The sequence below is a fragment of the Euleptes europaea genome, chromosome 2 (assembly GCF_029931775.1).
Source record: "Euleptes europaea isolate rEulEur1 chromosome 2, rEulEur1.hap1, whole genome shotgun sequence".
NCBI lineage: Eukaryota > Metazoa > Chordata > Lepidosauria > Squamata > Sphaerodactylidae > Euleptes > Euleptes europaea.
Window position 1 is genome coordinate 102,143,520 of NC_079313.1, and position 20,395 is coordinate 102,163,914.

A 20,395-nucleotide genomic window follows, 5' to 3' on the forward strand; every position below is an offset into this window, starting at 1 on the left:
ATTAAGCCATATTAGTATCAAAATGCAAGATGGTAAACAAAGATGTACATATATCACAGTCCACCAGATTTAATTGGTTACTGCCCAATGGTTCTCCTTCACTGAAAGGATTGTGGAGATTTATTGCATCTGATAAGTCATTGCTACGGAGGAGGACTTTTGAATTCAGATGTACATCTTTGTTTACTATCTTGCAGTTTGGTACTAATATGCCTTAATAAATTGCTGTAATGATGTGAATAGTTTTTGATCTATTGCCCTGAAGCCACGTACTCTGTACTCTGTTCATAGGTTTGGTGTGGCTTAGCTACTAATATTATTGTTAGATAGGACTGAGTGTCATCCACACGCTGGGGACAACCCAGTCCAAATCTCCAGATGGCCTCACTCAGTGGTTTCATGTAGATGTTGAAAAGCGTAGGTGACAAGATGGAACCTTGCAGGATCCCACAGGCCAAAGGCCAAGGGGCTGAGCAGCAGCCCCCCAGCACCACCTTCTGAAATCTCCACATAAGACCAGAACCAGTGCAAAACAGCGCCTCCCAGTCCCAGCCTGAAAAGGTGGTCCAGAGGGGTACCATGACCAAGGGTATCAAAAGCTGCTGAGACATCCAAGAGAATCAGCATAGTCACACTCCCTGTGTCTATCTTCTAGCACAGGGCAGTGGCGGACCTACATTTTTGGGACCCTGAAGCTTGAACTGTTATGGGGGCCCCTTTGCAAACAACAACAATAGGGCAACATCCAACAAGGTCCAAAGGGCCTTGCTGCCCTTGCAAGGACCTTGCGGCCCAAATGGCAGAGAACAGGGTGGTGGGGTGGAGTCCTTGAAAATGGGCCATACAGTGAGCCCCTTCCCACCAGCAACGAGGTCTGGGTAACCACTGTTATCTTCTTCAGTGGGGGGGTTCTTTGGCAGATGTATTGGTTTATTCTCTAATCGAGAGGTAGAAGGTCATCAGAGGGGGCTCGTTAGGATAAAGAGGTGAAAATCTGAGTTTTGGTGTTAAAATGCACAAGCGAGACGAGTGCAGTCTGAATTGAGAATTCAGATGTCATTTTATGGTTCTGATTGGCTCTAGCCTAAGGGCTGAGCTGTAGAACTATTAAGCCGTGCACCAATGAAGGATTCGAGGATCCAGCTGCCAAAATGTAGACTATGAATAGATTCTGGTGAGCTCAGCCCCGGAGAAAATTTTGAAATTTGACCAATTATGGGGACATTTTGAGGCCATATGGGTATTAGAACATATTGTAAGGTCAATATTAAGAATTTCAACCCATTGGCTTATGATTCTATCACTAAAATAGTCTTATTTTAATAAACACTTTAAAAAAACTCCATTGATTTTGTTGAAAAATTCACTTATTAAAAAAAAGTTGCTTCAGGGCCCCTCCAGGATTAGGGGCCCTGAAGCTTAAGCTTCATTAGTTTCATAGTAGATCCGCCACTGGCACAGGGTGAGCAAGGCTGTTTCAGTTTCATAACCAGGCATGAAACCAGATTGGAAAGAATCCAAATAATCTTCTTCATCCATACATGCTTAAAGTTATCCAGTCACCACCCATTCAATCACCTTGCTCAACAATGGAACATTTGAGACCCCAGTCGTTATTGAAATCTCCAGGGTACAGGGTAGACTTCTGTAGTAGTGAACGTACCACAGCTTGTTTTTGAGGCTGTCCAATGACCACCTCTCCCAAAGAGGCATGAACGACCTCTCTGACCCAGTCAGTCAGGCCTCCCCAGCAGATTTAAACAGCCAGGAAGGGTAAAGGTCATATAAGCAAGTGGTAGGTCTCCAACTTCCAAGGAACCTGCCCACATCCTCAGACTGAATAAACTAAAAAAAATATCCCAAACAGCTGGACAAGTCGGCACCTGGCACCACCTGACCCTGTAACTGCTAATATAGAGTCCAAGCTGGTATGAATGAGAGAGCTTTTATCTGCAATGTGTTGAGCATAACAGTCACAGCGGATTAACTCCTCTTGCAGGCCAGATCCCAACAGGCCTCTGAGTGCTCAGAACAGTTCCACTGGCCTACACTGTGCAGACGAAACTGTGGCAGAAAAGAAAGGTTTCTTTGCCGCCATCACTGCCAGGGGCTGTGCTTTAAAATGAGCTTTAGCCTTTGTCTTATCAGATTAGTCCCAAGTCTTCTTCCACTGTTTCCCTAGCAGTCTCCTTTGTTATTTTTTTTTCATTGCCCACAGCCCCTCTGTAAATCTAGGGGATGTCTGGGCTCTATCTGGGCTCTAACACCTGAGAAAGGGCACCTGGGAGTGACTGTGTCGATTACCTGGGTCATTTCCTCATTCCAGATGTCAATCAGGGCATTGACAGGAGCACCAACTATATCAACAGGAAAATCCCTAGAGTGATGAGAAAGCCATTTGGATCCATCTGGTTCTGGGGCAGATCATCTTATATTCTAATAGTCAAGCATAGCCTAATCTATGGATGCTTAAATGTGCACATTGGGGCCACAAAGTTGTAAACCAGATAGTTCTGCAAACTTGGGAGACCTAAAAATATTACATTGGTTCACATACCCCCAAAATAGTGTTGCCTGCACACGCACAATGCACTTACCGTTGCCCTGGAAAGTGCTTTGGGACCGGCTGCCGCAGCCATGTGAGAGAAATGCTCTGGTCTTGGCCATGGTGGCAGAGTCCAAGAGCTGCTCTGGGCCCACAGCAGTGTCAGAGTCTGAGAGCTGTACTGGGCCCAGCCACGGCAGCAGTGGAGCCTGGGAGCTGCTCCGGTCATGTCATTGTCAGGGAGCTGGTCCACGCCCAGTGATGGTGGAGTCCAGGAGCTGGTCTAGGCCAAGCCATGGTAGCAGGAAAGTCCGGGAGCGCCTCTGGGCCAGGAAGTGATTCCATCATGTCACCAACAATGAGGGAGACGCTCTGGTATTTGGTCAAAAACTATGGTAGAAGCTGTTTTTACCATAGGGTTTTGCCCAAAGACCAGAGCGTCTTCCTCGTCATTGGCGATGTGATGTGACGTCCAGAAGAGATGTCACTGTGTTGACGACATCAAGGCCTAGGCCTCATTTTATGCCTGGAAAGACCCTCTCTGGCCAACTGGATGATGCCTGGGGGGAGTGGCCCAAAGTGGGGGATTCCCTGCCCCCAGTGGGGGGCCTGGAAACCCTAGCCTGGGCTCTGCAGGCCAGGGGGGGTGGGATTCCTCTCATAAGCCTCGTGAGCCCCCACTTTTTTAATAGATCCACAGAGTTTTTGTATCTCTGTAAGTCTAAACCCAAGCAAATATTGATCTGTTCAGGACAAAGGAACTGTCATCAATTCATCCACTGAACAGCAGGAATTTAGAGCCTGGTGTGTTATTTTATTTTATTTATTTATTTACTATATTTATATCCCACCATCATTCCCAGCAAGCCAGGCTCAGAGCAGGTTTGTAAGGTTACCAACATTACCTGGGGTGGAAGAAGAGCCAGAAAGGCCAAAGCACACAGATGTCTGTCTGTTGTCTATTTCCCTTACCTACCCTGCTCTTCTCCTACCACAGTGTCTCCTGTCCCCCACACACTATGAATAGTGGCATCATCTCTCACCCCATTCCACCCCCCCAGCACATCTCTCCCACCAGCAGTCAAAAGAACCACAGAAAGTCCTGATTTTGATGATGTTTGTTCTTGTTATATAATTACTTATGTTTTATTATAATATGTTTTAATATAATTTCTGATGTTTTATGCTGAATGGTATTTTATTTCATACTTTTAAATCATTCTATTATATGCTATAGGGAGCCCCGTAAGTGCAAAGTGGTAAAGCTGCAGTAGTGCAGTCAAAATCTCTGCTCACGACCTGAGTTCGATCCCAATGGAAGTCGGTTTCGGGTAGCCAGCCAAGGTTGACTCAGCCTTCCATCCTTCCAAGGTTGGTAAAATGAGTACCCAGCTTGCTGGGGGTAAAGCGTAGACGACTGGGGAAGGCAATGGCAAACCACCCTGTAAACATAGTCTTCCTAGTAAACATCAGGATGTGACCTACCTTCACATTTACCTATTATATAATATATATTATATAGCCACTCCAGGAACTAGGTGGGATATCATACGTATATAAACATTCTGTACCATTGTATAATATATTGCACTGTTGCATATAACATATCAGCTATGTTTATTTTCTTCCATCAGGGTGGTTCCTGAATTAATTCCCTTACTAGTATTTTTAGAGGGAGTTATGTTTTTGTCATCTATTGTTTTTATACTCAAGAAAAAAAAACACAGGGAAACCTAGCGGCTAGATCTGTCCACGTTGTGCTTTTGGTGTTTACTTGGGTAAATGCAAATGACTATCATTAGCCTCAAATGTTTACTAAAAGCAGTGGGGCTGGCAGGCTACTCCCAGTGTAAACAGCACCATGTCCACTAAACCCTGTGATTAGAGCCATTGTTCCATAGAGAGCAATGAACTGCTTGGCCCCACACAGGGTAGTTTATTTATTTTTTCCCTTTTCCTATGATGTACTGAGTTCACCCTGACTGCTCACACAATGCCCAGCCAGTGTGTATTCAGATTATGTAATTATAAAAGAAAAAGAAGCGCTATCTTTGCTTTCCAGATGTCAAGTAAAGGCCAATGTGTATGTGTGTGCACGTGAATGTCATCTAAATTCTGTGAGCTTGCAAAAACACTTTACTTCTATGATACGAAGTCTTCTTCTTCCTCCTCTGCTTCCTTTTCTTCCTCTTCCTCCTCCCCCTCCTCCTCTTCTTCCTCCTCCTCCTCCTCTTCCTCCTCCAAGGCTTCTGCCCTTTATAGAATCTTCCACTTCTTTGTCCCAGACTCTCAAATGTACCCCATCTATGAAGGGGATTGGTAGACAAATAATCCTATGAAACTGCACATCATACTATAAAGATTCAAAGCAATAAAAACATTGTTGCTTAACTTTATAATTGAGTAGGGTTTTTGCTTGAGGTAAGCAATGTTTTAGTCTCACTGAGTTGCATAATGTAATTCCAAGGACAGAGATGTTTTTATAACTATTATGACTATATCCCTGCTTTGTTGTACAGAGAGTTTATGAGCTAGTTGTATATGAGATAAGCAAAAGGAACTAAATGAATAGCTGTAGTGCAGACCCATGAGATGCTAGCCCCAGGGTTTTACTATCAGGAAGATAAATGTGGAAAGTTGTGTTTGATGGTCTCCATGGAACCAGCCACTTTTTATAAAAATTTATTGAAGTAAAGGCTGGAATTATTGGGATTTTGTCCTGAATCTGCAAAAACTGTGATTCGATCATGAATCCAGCATGCACAGCAACAGTCCCTAAATGGGAAACAGTTCCTCGGTGTAATGGTGAATAAATCAAACTGATTTACTCAGGCCTGATTTGTCCTGCTCTGGGAATGTTCTTCTCATATTATCGTATATCAGAATTCCTCTATCTCCAGATTAAGGTTCAAATTAAGATGTCATAGCAACTGCAGTGTTTTTTCTCTTTGTGACAAGTTCCAGAAAACCAGCCATTAGCCTGATGCAGCAAAAACAACAAAGTCTTTTGACACTTTAAAGATTAACTAATTTATAGTGAGAAATCAAAGCATCTTCCCTTTCTGCATTAAAACAAGAACCTTGTGCATTTGACACAGTAGTTTAGTAAACTAATGCTAAATGAAAATATTCCATCAGTGAGATAGAATAGTCAATGGAGCATGCACCATCTTGAAGACAATATATTATATATATTTGATAGCCTATAAAATAAATAGTACCTGATAAAACTTGCATGAGAACAAAGACTTCTGTAGTACGAACAACCATCTTTCAAGGCAGATTATCTCAGATATAGAGTTTTTGGGCAACTCAGTGTAGAGATTCTTGGGTAAACCTAGTCTGAATGTTTCCTACATTAAAAAAGCATCCAACATGTAGGAAACTTGCATACTGGGGACATTGTTAGCCTGGACCTTTTCTCCCTCGTGTGCTAGCTTTCTACAAGTGAAGTATATTCTTAACATGAAGGAGCATTAAGAAAAATGTGTTTCCAGCTTGAGGGATCCCAGAAGGACTCTACCACTTAATTTTGACATTGGGTGCCCTTTAGTTTTGTTGCAGACAGTATGTGGGCACCATAATATGAGATTGCATGCTTGGAGTATAAGATATAGGTATTTTTGTTCAGTTCTGGGTGTGACAGCCTCACTTTTTGATGTCTCTAGCTCATTCATGCCAAGAGACCAAGACTTCCAACATGAAAGCAGAGCTTCATGACATTTCATAGAATCACAATTACATATGACACATTCTCGTTCCGTGTTAAGTAGCCCCAATCCTTCATGTATCTGAATTGTTAACAGGTAAGTGCATAAAACATAACGATCCACAGAAATCATAAATGATACCACTGTTTCATGGGCTATAAATTCTAATAGTTTTATATTTCTGCCTGAATCTTCCATCTCTCACATGCTAGCCCAGAAGTATGTGATCTCAGGATAAAAGGTCTTCATAATGTTATTTCTATTCCTGCATTATTTAGTAGTCCTGTGTTCTTTTTAATGGAAGGGTTTTGTATCTCAAGTAGTATCTATACTCTGAAATCTTGTTGTGGGGAAATTATGTACATTCATTGTGTTTAAGGTTTGTTTTGAAAAGCTTTTTTTCTTCTAATTATAGGATGTTACAGAACAATCAGCTTAGTCGAATCCCAGCAGAGGCTCTATGGGATCTTCCAAACCTTCAGTCACTGTAAGTTCTTATGGATTGATACTGTGCAGTCTTTTAAGCAAGATATTTTCCAAGGTACAGTAGAACCCCTGGACTGAAGTTTACTGGGACAGCCCTCCAGCTGCTCAACCTGGTAGTTGTGGGAGCAATAAGAACATAAGAAAATCCATGCTGGATCAGACCAAGGTCCATCAAGTCCAGCAGTCTGTTCACACAATGGCCAACCAGGTGCCTCTAGGAAGCCCACAAGCAAGATGACTGCAGCAGCATCCAGCCTGTGTTCCACAGCACCAAATATAATAGGCATGCTTGTCTGTTTCTGGAGAGAATATAGATAGAGAAGATATAAAATGCATCAGAAATTTTTGAACTGGAAGCTGATTCTCATATAAACACATATTTCTCAAACCAATTAGTAAAAGATTTCTGAAGACTGTCTTTATGCTGTAGATTTCCCAATATTTCGATCCTGATTGCTCATCTGTAGGGTTGCCAACTGCCAGGTATTAGCTGGAGATCTCCTGCTATTACTGATCTCCAGCTGACAGAGATCAGATCACCTGGGGAAATGGCTGCTTTGGCCATTGGACTCTATGGCATTGAAGTCCCTCCCCTGCCCAAATCCCGCCTTCCTCAGGCTCCGCCCTAAAAACCTGCTGCTGGTGGTGAAGAGGGACCTGGATACCCTACTCATCTGTGTCATAAGCTCTCTCTCTATGGTTTCTTTTCTCGAAAACGACAACATTAGCGCAAATACAAATAAGAGGACACCTGCCATAACCTCCACTCATGAACCACCAAAAGCTCATTGGAAAAGTTCTGCTTTACAGAGCCTTCAAAATCTGTGCTGCAAGGTCCCACCTGTTCTCAGGAAGCCCGTTCCACAGCACAGGTGCGGTCACTGAGAAGGCAAGAGCCCAATTAACAACAGTTTTTATTGACTCAATTGGAGGAACTTCTAGTAACATTTATTGGAGCTGCTAAATTTAACACGTATCAGTGAGTGGGCTCGTTTTCCATTGAATTCACCTGTTTCTCTCAGTAAAGACCAATATAGAAAGCTTTCGTGCTCTTTGAAAAGAAATAGAACCAATGCAAGCTGTCCCGTCATGTATAGTGATTTGGAACAAGCATAATAAGTGTTTTGTAGAAATCCAAGTCTCCTTCCAAACTACTGTGACAATGACACACCAATAGAAGCTTAGTCCGCATTTAGGGGGATAATATATTTGCTTTTAACTTTCTCATTTCTCCAGCAGAGAGCAGTGTTTTGCAGCCAACTCAATAACCTCAGCCTGCGTTTGTTCACCAATGCTTGTTCTCAATGGTGCAATTAAAAGAACAGTTGAGTGGCCCTGTGGCTCTTAACCAAATATTGTGAACCTTTGGATCTGCTTTTCTACTCCTTACTCTGTCCCATAATCAGCACTGCTTTTTCAAGCATCCCGTCATCTGCATGAGTGTGGCTTTGCAATTTGCTCTCCCCGCCATTGCTAGCATTCCAGTAATTCTAACTGTTATCGTAAACCTTTTTGATGCATAAGAAACTTCCAGCAATATAGCAGCTTCTTCCATCAATGACAGCACTAAACAGGAAGTGCATGGGACATATACCATTATGCATTTTCCTGTGTGGTTCTTGTTACAAAGAGCCTTCCTAATAATTTTTGTTTTGATATACACCTGTGCTGTTCAAATCATCCAACCCAGTAATGGCTCTACATCTTAGCAGTGGAAGATATGAGCCTTTTGCTGGAGAACTGGATCATGAGGAAACTCTGTTGCACTTTGATCTCTAGAACTCAAAGCAAAGCAAAAGCATGTGTTTATAGCTGAATTTCCATTCAGATTTTGGGACAATGTCTTTCACAAGTATGCTTTTCCATACAAAAGAAGTGATTTTGAGCTTTCTCCTCCAATCATGTGGTCTGGACACCACCCAACTATGTCAAGCACTATTTTTCTCCTCAACAATTAGCTGTAACGTCTTAGCCGAAACAGATTCATTGATATTTGAGGTGGAGGGACCTCCTAACATTTCCCCCCACATACACACACTAAAGTGAACGGTATTTCTTGCACATGCAGAGGAGAAAGTGTTCCGTAACGCTCTGTGTTAACACCATTCCAGCCTCTGTTCAGGAAGCAATTCTACACTGTAACATCAAGCAAACACATCTGCTCCCATTTGATGTGGCAATATGGTGACTGTCCCTTGGAACCACAGCTTCACATAACAGGGCCACCAATTTTCAGCTGTCCTGTGGAAAAGCACCTGTATGGATAAGGCTTAACATTGAGAAAGCAAGGACTGGTAGTATACAGAGACACCACTGATTCAAGAGAAGTAGGGTTGTCAACCTCCAGGTCCTAGCTGGAGATCTCCTGCTATTACAACTGATCTCCAGCTGATAGAGATCAGTTCCCCTGGAGAAAATGGCCGCTTTGGCAATTGGACTCTATGGCATTGAAGCCCCTCCCCAAACCCCGCCCTCTTCAGGCTCCACCCCAAAAACCTCCGTCGGTGGCGAAGAGAGACCTGGCAACCCTAAAGAGAAGAGAAAAATATTTTCTTGCGGAATGTTGGGTCCTTCGGTATTTGGTGCTTCATTAAACTACAAGGTTATTGAATATTCTCCCTTTTTTCTAGAACTAAGAATTTCACACTGGCACGTGAGAAACTTTTGCATTACTGGCTGCATGTTGAGTACCAGTCAGTGACACAGTGTGGTAGCAGATTCCTTTGGGGGAGTAGTATTAGTCTGTTGCAGCAAAACCCAAACAGGAGTTTTGAGGCTTGTGAAAAACTAAGAGATTTATTGAACCATAAACTGTCATGGACTACAGCCGTGCAGTGATCGCAGCAGGGGATGATTTCTTTTGGCAGAATCCTAGTGCCAAATAGCTGAAGTTTGTAGGCTGACTCTCCACTTCTAAAATTACCAGCAACACTCAAGCTCATGAAGGAAGATCTGTGTTCTAGGTCATCTCAAGATATTGATCTCACCCTGAAATCCTTACTTAGTGTGTTGCATTCAGAGTGAACATTTAAAAATGAAAGTTAATTATGTATCTGCAAAATTGCCTCCAAGGCTATTTCCACACAGATGTTTTGCTCTGCCTTGGCTTCCTTGCGGCAATGCTGTTTTCAACTGCATCCTCTATTCATTCTGCTTCTGTGTTTTCCTCCATTTTGCTGCAATCTTTCCAAAACGTGGATATTATAATTTTGGAAGGATTTTAGGCAATGCACCTTTAGATGCTGTGTGAATGGGAAGGTGTGCACCACGCATATTGTTGTCATTTTCTTTGCCTCAGCCCCTGCCATTGCTATTATCCCACATACATGCACAGACCTTGAGTTGTTTTAAAGGAAGGCCTTGAGTTGTTTTAAAAAATCAGGAATTGCTCGATTGCTAATTCGCTGTAACACTCTATTACCAGAAACTACTACTTCCCAGTTTTCATTCTTTTTTCTTTTTTTAAGGAAATCTCTACTCCCCCCACCCCATTTCTTTGACAGAGTTATAAGGGGAAAGCTTCACAATGCACATCTCCCTTATAACTCCTCAGTGAAAAGGGCAACACACTTGCTTTAAAAAAATGAAAGTAGGGAAGTGGTAAATCATGGAAACAGATGGTTTGCAAGTTGAGGAGAACCTACAGCTCCCAAACATACACTGATTTGATCCAGCTAAAAAGGAAATTTAAAGAAGTGGTCAGAGTAAAAAAATGCATGAAGAAATTAGAAGGGGATGAGATTCTTTAATCCCTTGACTCTCAAAACAATTATTCAAAATGTTTCTGGTCCTTGGTCTCTGGTGCTATGGGAGGAAGGAAGGGGATGGATTTTTGTATTCCTCCAGCTCTATGGAAAGAATATTACGCTAATCTTTTTGATAGTCCACAAATGAATGAAGAGCCTTTATGGGAGCAAGGGATGCTTCCAGCTTGGCCTAGAGCCTCATTGGAAGAGGTAGCAACCTTAATCAGGAAACTAAAGCCAGGGAAAGCCCCTGGGCCTGACGTGGTCACAGCTGAAGTTCTTCATTCTGATACTGGCTGGTGTGCCCAGTTCCAGGCACCCATTTTTACATTGCATAACAACTCAGGCAAAATGCCTAGACCCTGGCACCAAGCCATTATTGTATTAATCCATAAAAAAGGGGACAGATCTAATCCATAGGGTTGCCAACCTCCAGGTGGTAACCAAGCAAATAAACCAAAATGCTGTAATACAGTAGTAAGCAAACAAACAGCACACAAGCTCAATATTTTACAAACAGATCACTTGTCTTTTATAAGGTAAGTTTCTTAATACAATGAATGCTTTCTATTTCCTATTGTCATAGTCAGACAGCTATGCAGAAGGTGAAACATCAGAATCTGACTATGACAATAGGAGTACTTCAAGTTCTTCTAAATCTTTTTCTTCTTTTAGACCTTATTACTTGCGCTCCGGGGGCGGGAACAAAAATTTTCTCCATGCTCCCCGCTCCAGGAAACCTCAATGCAAGAAACAGAACAATTAGTAGTTATTTTATCCGCTAAGATCTTAAAAACTGAGGAAATACAGCTACTCAATAAAGGCTTGGGCTTTGTACCAGTGCCTAAATATTCTGCGTTACAAACACGCATTGATTTGTTTAAGTTAGTCAGACAAATTAAGCTTCGCGATTATTTCCAAAAACCATATTTATCAGTAACTTCCTTCAGACCCAAATCAACCTTTATACCCAATTCCTCTAACCCATTGATTTCTACGTTCCAGCATGTGGTTACTAGAGATATAGATAGGATGGGAAAACGTCATAAACCTATGATTTCCAATTTGACTACTCAGGAGCAAAAGACATTTGAGTCATTAATTAAAGATGATTCTATAGTCATTGCACATTTGGGACGTCGTTGAGATCTTCACTGACGCAACCGCTCTTGCCCTTTGCGTCCCGTTTTTGAACTTATACTTACCAACTTGCTTTGGGACTTATATTCAGCGGTCTCTTTCGTCTTATGGACATTTCCACAGCTGAAAAAATTGTGTGTTTGTATTTTCATGAATAAGGCATATTATAGAAAGCATTCATTGTATTAAGAAACTTACCTTATAAAAGACAAGTGATCTGTTTGTAAAATATTGAGCTTGTGTGCTGTTTGTTTGCTTACTAACCTCCAGGTGGTGGCAGGAGAAATCCTGCTATTACAATGATCTCCAGCCAATAGAGATCAGTTCACCTGGAGAAAATGGCCGCTTTGGCAATTGGACTCTATGGCATTGAAGTCCCTCCCCAAACCCCGCCCTCCTCAGGCTCCACCCCAACCCCAACCCCCAGTGGCAAAGAAGGTCCTGGCAACCCTATGATAGAAGTGTGGGAGCCTTCCTAACTTCTCCAGGCAGGCCATTCTAAGTGGGAGCCACAATAGGGAATGTACATGTATGGGTCACTCATACCCATTTACAGGGTGACATCTCCAGAAGACTTTGTTTAGATGCCTTGAAATCATTGGACCTTTTCTGCTAGATTCAATTGTAGAATCACAGGCAAAAATTGCATTAGGGGAGGGGCTGTGGCTCAATGGTAGAGCATCTGCTTGGCATGCAGAAGGTCCCAGGTTCAATCCGCGGCATCTCCAGTTAAAGGGACTAGGCAAGTAGGTGATGTGAAAGACCCCTGCCTGAGATCCTGGAGAGCCGCTGCCGGTCTCTGACTTTGATGGACCCAGGGTCTGATTCAGTATAAGGCAGCTTCATGGGTTCATGTAACCCTGCAACGTAAAAGAGAGACCATGGCCTTCTTGTGCTTTCCTCCACAATGACAATTTTCTTCCAGTCCTAAATCCAGATTTAATAGGAACAAACCTTTTTGGAGAGCTTACTGCCCTGATTAAGTCCCATTAGACTAGTGGTGATTAGGCTCACTCAGGCCTGATTTGAGAAAGATGAAAAGCAGTTGCCTAAACATTGTTTTCCCCTTAGAAGGCTGCTTTGTGAGTTAAGGAAGCTCTAGGGCTAATCTTATTTCCTCATACATCATTGGGACTGCCATAGATTCTTTATTCAAAATGGTCCTATGCCAAATGTCCCTCTATTCTTACCATATCTTCACAAGGATTGTAATTTCATATTAAGAAACATCAGGTCCATAATATGGTTTTTTCGCCTGTTTGACTATCTATGAGCCATTTCCCACAACTCTTCTTTATATTTATTGCCAACATGGAACATCCATATATCACAGCAGAGTGGCTTCCAAAGATCACAGGCTGTGTAGGGGAATCTGGGGGCTCTTTACGTTGCTCAGAAGTGATGTTTTTTTTTCATTTTCTTTGAGTTATAGGGCTTGCGTGTCATTTCCTAGAATACGAAATTACTGTATGAAAATCAGGCAGCATTCTATACAGTATTCCACATCGGTGTGGGAATTGGAAGGTTTGCAAGATGGGAGCAAGTGCAGATAGAATGAGGAATTGTAGAGTGCTGTCTTTACTGTTCTTGTACATCTTTACATCTTCAAAATGGGAAAAATACCCATCAGTTATGCTAAAAGCAGATGGTTATAGGAAGGTAGTAGATAGGAATTAATTGTATATGGCCAAAGGCCATTACAATATAACAAAACCCAGAGATAAATGAAGCAGCAATAAAAGCACAATAAAATTGAAAGCGATGTGAACATTTCCGGGGCTGAAACATAGCATAAATTGCAGCACATTAAATACGGTATTGAGCAGGCAGATGTTTGTGTTTATGGAGCTATAATATATCCAAATCATCTGGGATAGTGAAGACAAATTCATATCTACAGGAATCCCCAAGTATAAAGTTTTAGTAATAATTCATGTGTTGTTCAACTTACGTAAAGATGACCTCAGTTGTTAACAGAGAAGTACTGTGATTTTTGCTTGATGTTTTAATTATCTTTTATAAGAACATAAGAAAAGCCATGCTGGACCACACCAAGGCCAATCAGGTCTAGCAGTCTGTTCATACAGTGGCCAACCAGGTGCCTCTAGGAAGCCCACAAAACAAGACGACTGCAGCAGCACCATTCTGCCTGTGTTTCACAGCTCCTAATATAATGAGCATGCTCCTCTGATACTGTAGAGAATAGGTATGCATCATGACTAGTATCCATGTTGACTAGTAGCCATGGACAGCCCTATCCTCCATGAACATGTCGACTCCCCTCTTAAAGCCTTCCTTGTTGGCAGCCATCACCACATCCTGGGGCAGGGAGTTCCACAATTTAACTATGCGTTGTGTGAAGAAATACTTCCTTTTATGTTTTGAATCTCTCACCCTCCAGCTTCAGCAGATAACCTCGCATTCTAGTATTATGAAAGAGGAAGAAAAGTTTCTCGCTGTTCACTCTCTCCATACCATGCATAATTTTATAGACCTCTATCATATCTCCCCTTAACCGCCTTCTTTCTAAGCAAAACAGCCCTAAGTGTTTCAACCACTCCTCATAGTGCAGTTGCTCAAGCCTGGTCATATTGGTTGGTATGTGTGTATATTCTATGTATGTTCTAAAGTGTACTAAAGTATACTAAAGTATACTATTACTGATTTTCTAATTTTGGGCAGAATGGGTAGGAAAGTACTGTCCAAATCCTCTGTCTAGTCTTGGAGAAGGAGCTTGAAAAGTTTTCACAACCAAATTTTCTAAGGAATAGGAATTCTAAGGAATAATTACCACAAAATGTACAAGCTAGATAAATTACAATCTTCATCATAAAGATACAGTGTAGATCAGGGATGGGGAACCTCAGGCCCGGGGGCCGTATGCGGCCCCCGAGGACATTTTTTGTGGCCCTCGGGAGCTCCAGGGCCCTGCTGCGGAGGCGGGGCACAGGGCGGCCCTCCCCAAGGGTGTTCCTGGGGCCGCGGCTTACAGGGGCGCTGCAGCGCCCTTTGGACCTCCTCTTGCCGACTGTCGGTCGGCGAGAGGAGGGGGAGGGACGCTTCCCCCAAGGCTCCTCCCTACAGCCACGGTGTGCAGAAATGCCGCGGCACATTGTAAGCCCCTCTTGCTGCCTGTCGGCTGTTGAGCAGCGAGGGAGGGGAAGAGGCCGGAGGCTCCCGGCGGCAGAGCATGCAATCTGGAGAACCGGGTACGATTCCCCACTCCTCCGCATGAAGCCTGCTGGGTGACCTTGGGCCAGTCACCTTTTTCTCAGAACTGTCTCAGCCCATGTGGAGGCAGGCAATGGCAAACCACCTCCGAATGTCTCTTGCCTTGAAAACCCTACAGTGCCTCCATAAGTCAGCTGTGACTTGACGACGCACAAACACATGCACACACACACACACACACAACTAGCTATCACTAAGATCCTGCAAGTAGAGTAAAATAATATTTGAAATATTGGGTTGGATTCTATGGATCCGTTATAGAGGTGATTTATTCTGGTGGAAGGAGCTGTCCCCCTGATGCAAGAGCTGCAGGATCCAACCCATAATGTTGAAATGAACTGGGCTATGTGAAATGCAAATCGCAGCCCTAGTGTTTATTGTTCCGTATGCATGACTACAAGTAATCTTTCACCTAGGGACAGTAGCAACCACTAGGGCAGCAATCATTGAAACTTGAAATTCCAATCTGATGGAAAGTGTGCTGTTATAGAGAAATAGAGTTTAAAATGATGTAATACAGGAGTTTCAATATTTTATTTCTTTGGATTTTCAGTGAAGAGGCATCTGGCGAGGCACTCTGGTGTTTTCAGCGTTTGACAACAGCCTCCTGAAAAAAAATCTTAACATAAAACCACCCTTGATAGCAATGCCAATAAGTCTGGCAGCTTAACATCTTTCTAGTTGTGTAATAAAAACCTCGATTATTATCAGAGAATCTTTTCGAGATTCTGATGCTTCTGGCATTCAGCTAATGTTGGCCACAGGATCTCAATGGGTGTATCTTTCACTCTGCCTGATGCGTGAACATTTTAGCAGAAATGCTCAGCAGCTCTGAGGTGTTTCCAGTGTTATCCTATGCTGAATTACTTCAGTCCAAGCACATTGATTTCAGTGGATTTAGAGTGAGCGACTATACAGGCATACCGTGTTAATGGAGTCAAGGCAGTGGTTTTTTCTGATTGTGTTCCTGAGAACCCTAGAGTTCCATGGACACTTATTAAGGATTTTCAATGAGAAGATCAATAATGCCACATAAGGTTCACTGAAAGACAGCATGTTCGGCACTGACAATCTTCTCCTGCACCGCACAGCAACATGTGTTCTGGATTCTTTATTATGAAGTTTTTATTTACATCTCGTTTTACCCATCTGTTATAAAGGCGGCCCCGAACTCTTATACGTTTGATGTGTGACACTTGTGAGCAGTTTTTTTTTGCCGACATCCATGGTCACAATGCAGCTTTTGACTTATAGAAGCATGTTGCTGTGCTGTGCTCAGGACGGCCTGAAAGGGAATGAGGTCTGAGTGGCAGATTGCATTGTGGAAGCTGAAGAGGTGTATATATTTTGAGGCATTCTCCGGGGGCACAACCCAAATCATATTTAACATTCAGAAACTGGCAGATATGAGAAGTGGCTATGACAGATATGAGAAAAAGCTGCAGTGGATAAGGAAATCCCAATTATATTTCCTCCTCAGAAGAGCATTTGGGGTGGGGAATTTAAATGGGGGAAAACAGTATAGCGAGAAAATGTTAAACACTTCCTCCCCATAACCACTCTTGTGACCAGTTTCAGAGCTCCCGGAAGCTGCATTAAAGTAAAGACAAGAGCGTTGAGAGATCCAATCAAGTATCCTCCCACTATGGCCCTCAGAAACCACAATACTTGATGGATCAAACTGTGTTCCCCATATGATCCTACTTGAAATTGTTCACTTCTGGAGAGATTTAAGATTTCTTGAAAATGTTCGTGGCTTTTGATCAATCTGCATGCTGTGGCAGGAGTCACCGGCAGGAGACAAAATATCACCTTATGATAAATAAGCTAGTTTATGAAGGGAGCTTTGGCTCTCAAAAGCTCATACCCTGAACATCTGGTTGGTCTGTTAAGGTGCTACTGGACTCGATTCCAGCTGATAAAAAAGGCAGACTCTTAATGAAGTAAGTAAGTAAATGCACCTAAAATGTTTGGATGCTGCAAAGTGCTGCGATGTTGCGATCTACCACATCAGGTCCCCTTGTTCTGAAGTACTTGTTAACACCTCTGGCAATCAGTACCATGAATTAACAGCATTTGTTACTGCAGCTTCTTCTGTTAACACGCACAGAAAGCTGAGGGAGGCCCAGCAAAATTAAGTTGGGGGGGCTGCAGAATGATGCAGAGCCTTGTGCAGTCCTCATATTTACCACTAAAGAGGTGCACCTCTTCTACATTTATCTGATCTTCATCTGTGGTCTGCACAAAATGAAGGGATTTGAAGAAGCACACCTGTACCTGATGGCAAAGTTTCTAAACTGCACATTGGATTCCGGGCCTTATGTAATACAGGGATACAGTTGTGATGCCCTGGCAGAGTGTCTGGCTACCAGCAGTTTTATAGGTGTGGTAACAACTCACCATGAGTACTCTGAAAGAGTCGTGTGTCAGGCTAATTAACAACTTTGTGGTTACAAGCTCCTACCTAAAGCTGATGGGTACTCTGTTTGTTCCGCTGCCAGCCGAGAGCCAGCCAAAGACTTTCAAAGCAAGCAGGTGCTATAAGTTATAATTACTGCACTTTTAGTAAGAATGAGAAAGAGAAGAGAGCCTGATTGGATTAAAAGATCAGAACAAACCCTTGAGATTTATCTTTCAAATGAAAATCAAAGGCAATGGAAACAGCTTCGATTTTCTGTAGCTCTCCTAGTCTCCAAATACACATGCCAGAGCAGTGATTAGAATATGGTTTCCTGTGCACACATTTTCAAGAAGTAAAACTGTCACGAAGGGATTTCCTTTACTGTTTTAAGTATCTTGCTTGTCACTTGTCACTGTCGGGGTTCGAAATTCTCTGCTCAGTCAGGATGCACACGAGTGCAACACTTCCTGGATTTTCACATTATAGTGATGACCAAGAATGCCTATCACCAAGTCCATTTGTCGAGAAGGGTGCAATTGTTTCTGCCATATTGGGACCAGAATTCTTTGAACTCTTAACAACTAGCTATTATAATGTCCAGTAGGTAGAATGTCTGAAGGCTATGGGGTGGTCCCCAATGGCCACTGTGTTAATCCATGTAGTGTGACTGACTGGGGGCACCGATCTGTGTTAGCTACCTTTAGCCTTCCGGACACAATTCAAGTCATTGCTGTATTTGACCTATTGAATATTATGCGGTATTCGCCGCTCATTCCTGAGAATTGGCATACGGGAACAGTGGGGAGAAGGTGCAGGCGAGCTGTCTCCTAACGCCGTACGCCATTTTAAAAAAGCCGTTTCGCGGCTTTTTGTTGCCTTTCGCCCCATTGAAAACAGCCAGGCTGCGCCTACTAAAAAGCAGGCGCAGCAACGCTGTTCCCAGCGCCAGCGTAAAGGGGCAAACGGGGATAGGAAGCCACCAACTGGCGACTCCTCCCCTGGCCTGCTCCGGGAATGCCCCCCCCACGCCGGCACGGCAATTCTACGCCGTGGCCTGAGCCACGGAGAGGCTGCGCTGGTGGAGAGGCGAGGTGCTGCTCCGTGGTGCTTTGGCTCTGGCGGAACGGCCCTTTCCGCCAGCGTAAGTGCGTCCTAATGCGTGATTAGATGCACTTACGCTGGCGGCGAGGTCATGCCACCTCCTATGAGGACTCCGCCCCCCCCTCAGGAATGTGCGGTCACTCTGCGTACCTAAGCCATAATCCCTGTTCTTGTATTTGATCACATTTCTTATGGTTCAATGATAGTAATGCACACTAGTGGGAGCATAAAAAGAGCATTCTTGGTGGCTGTTACCTAGCTCTAGATTTCCTTTTCTCCAGGAATGCCGGGTGTAGATAGTGATGCCAAGTGTAGGAAGATCTAGTGAGTTAACATCAGAAATGAGAGTGATAATGTAATCATTAATCAGTTCTAACTTCTCCAAGCTCCTCCCATTCTCTTACATAATAAATTCCACTTCTCTCCAAAATCCTGTGTAAATATATTAAAAGTATAGGTCGATAATCCCCAGCACATACACCAGATAGTGGCATGCCTGCCCAGTATTTTTCTCAGTGCAGTGTTTCCTTTGGCACTTAGGCCCCCAAGGTCTCCAACCTTGGTATTTATTTAGAAAATGTGTATGCCTCCTGTCCAAATATCTGCTAAAGAAGGCTTGCACAGTTTTTAAAAAATGCAATGAAATCACAAAAACAAGAGATCTAGAAAGTATCAATATTGAAATGCTATAAAACCATATTAATGTGATGTGACTAACTCAGGTATGTCACAACATATTCCTTTTTTTCGCAAGCTTGGGTTATGCAACATCCTATGAGAATTAACAGATCTCAGTTCATTTTTAAATTGGTTTCTTGACCTTATTTTATTCACTTTCAGTTATAAGTAAATCATTTCCATTCATATTGATTTCCAATGGTGTTTGTTGATCTATTCTTGCATTCACTAACAGAAGTGAAACCTTTTAGTGCCCTCAAAAGGGTTATAGAGATATTCCAGTCTGCTTTTCTGTAAATAAAACCTTCTCTTTTCCCCATTTTTAAATTCATGAAAAAGATAATTATCATGATGATTGCTAAAGATTAAAATGTAAGGAGTGACTTCTTGGAAGCTGCAGGGACATGGGCTTTGATGTTTGCAAAGGAAAAGGCCTGTCTACTTGATGGGGCTATTGCAAGCACATATTTTCTGATGTCAGATGAAGGAAGGAAAGAAATCACTTTGGAACTAGCGTAGCCTGAGAGCATGTTCCTGCTTTCATTGACTACCTTTGATCTGAAATGTGACAGCTCATTGCTCCATATAAATCATATGTGATACAATATGCCTTGGGTTTGGGGACAGGGAAAAAGAAATAACTTTCACTCACAATTTAAAGAATTGAAAGCTACAAAAATAAAATTGAGAGACGTTAACATCAATTTTCATTTTATTGTCATGGACCTAGAGTTGCCAGGTTCCTCTTCGCCACCGGCGGGAGGTTTTTGGAGCAGAGCCTGAAGAGGGCACGGTTTGGGGAGGGGAGGGACTTCAATTCCATAGAGTCCAATTGCCAAAGCAGACGTTTTCTCCAGGTGAACTGATCTTGATCAGCTGGAGATCAGTGTGTAATAGTGAGAGATCTCCAGCTACTACCTGGAATTTGACAATCCATTTGTGTCAAAGCGTGGGCTTTTCCTACAGCATGAGAAAAGTCAACCTTCTGGTTAGGTGGGGGAAAAAACTATCAAGTAACTGAGTATCTGAGAAATCAGAACAATGTAGATTCAGACAATGAAGCCAAGGATAAAGTGGCCAAATGCTAGATTTGGGAATCAAACCTACCTGGAAGACGTCCCACCCACATTTGGCACCATTGTCTTTCATATTTCTGGGCCTTTTGCCTTAAAAAATATCCCATCACTTCATTTCTAGGCCAGGAAGAGGTGCATCTATTAAATAAACATCTACCTATCATGTCACTGTTCATGGCTGAATTAAGATAAAACGGTGGCAATCATAACTAACATATAGAGAGAGTAACACAAATAGACTATCAAGCTCATATTTCTTCCTGTAACTTTGGCCAGCCCCA

The 20,395-nt window shown here is 42.7% G+C and overlaps 1 protein-coding gene across 4 annotated transcripts in view; it reads left to right on the top strand.

The window, feature by feature from the left end:
* The window catches only part of LGR6 (leucine rich repeat containing G protein-coupled receptor 6), a 154,462-nt gene that overhangs the window by 71,136 nt on the left and 62,931 nt on the right, over positions 1–20,395 (top strand). For 3 of the 4 annotated variants that reach the window (XM_056844187.1, XM_056844189.1, XM_056844190.1), the window contains exon 4: positions 6,671–6,742. The exons of the other annotated variant lie outside the window; for it this stretch is intronic. In XM_056844187.1, the coding sequence (XP_056700165.1) occupies positions 6,671–6,742 (72 nt within the window). The remainder of the gene's footprint in view (positions 1–6,670; positions 6,743–20,395) is intronic. 4 annotated transcript variants of the gene reach the window in all.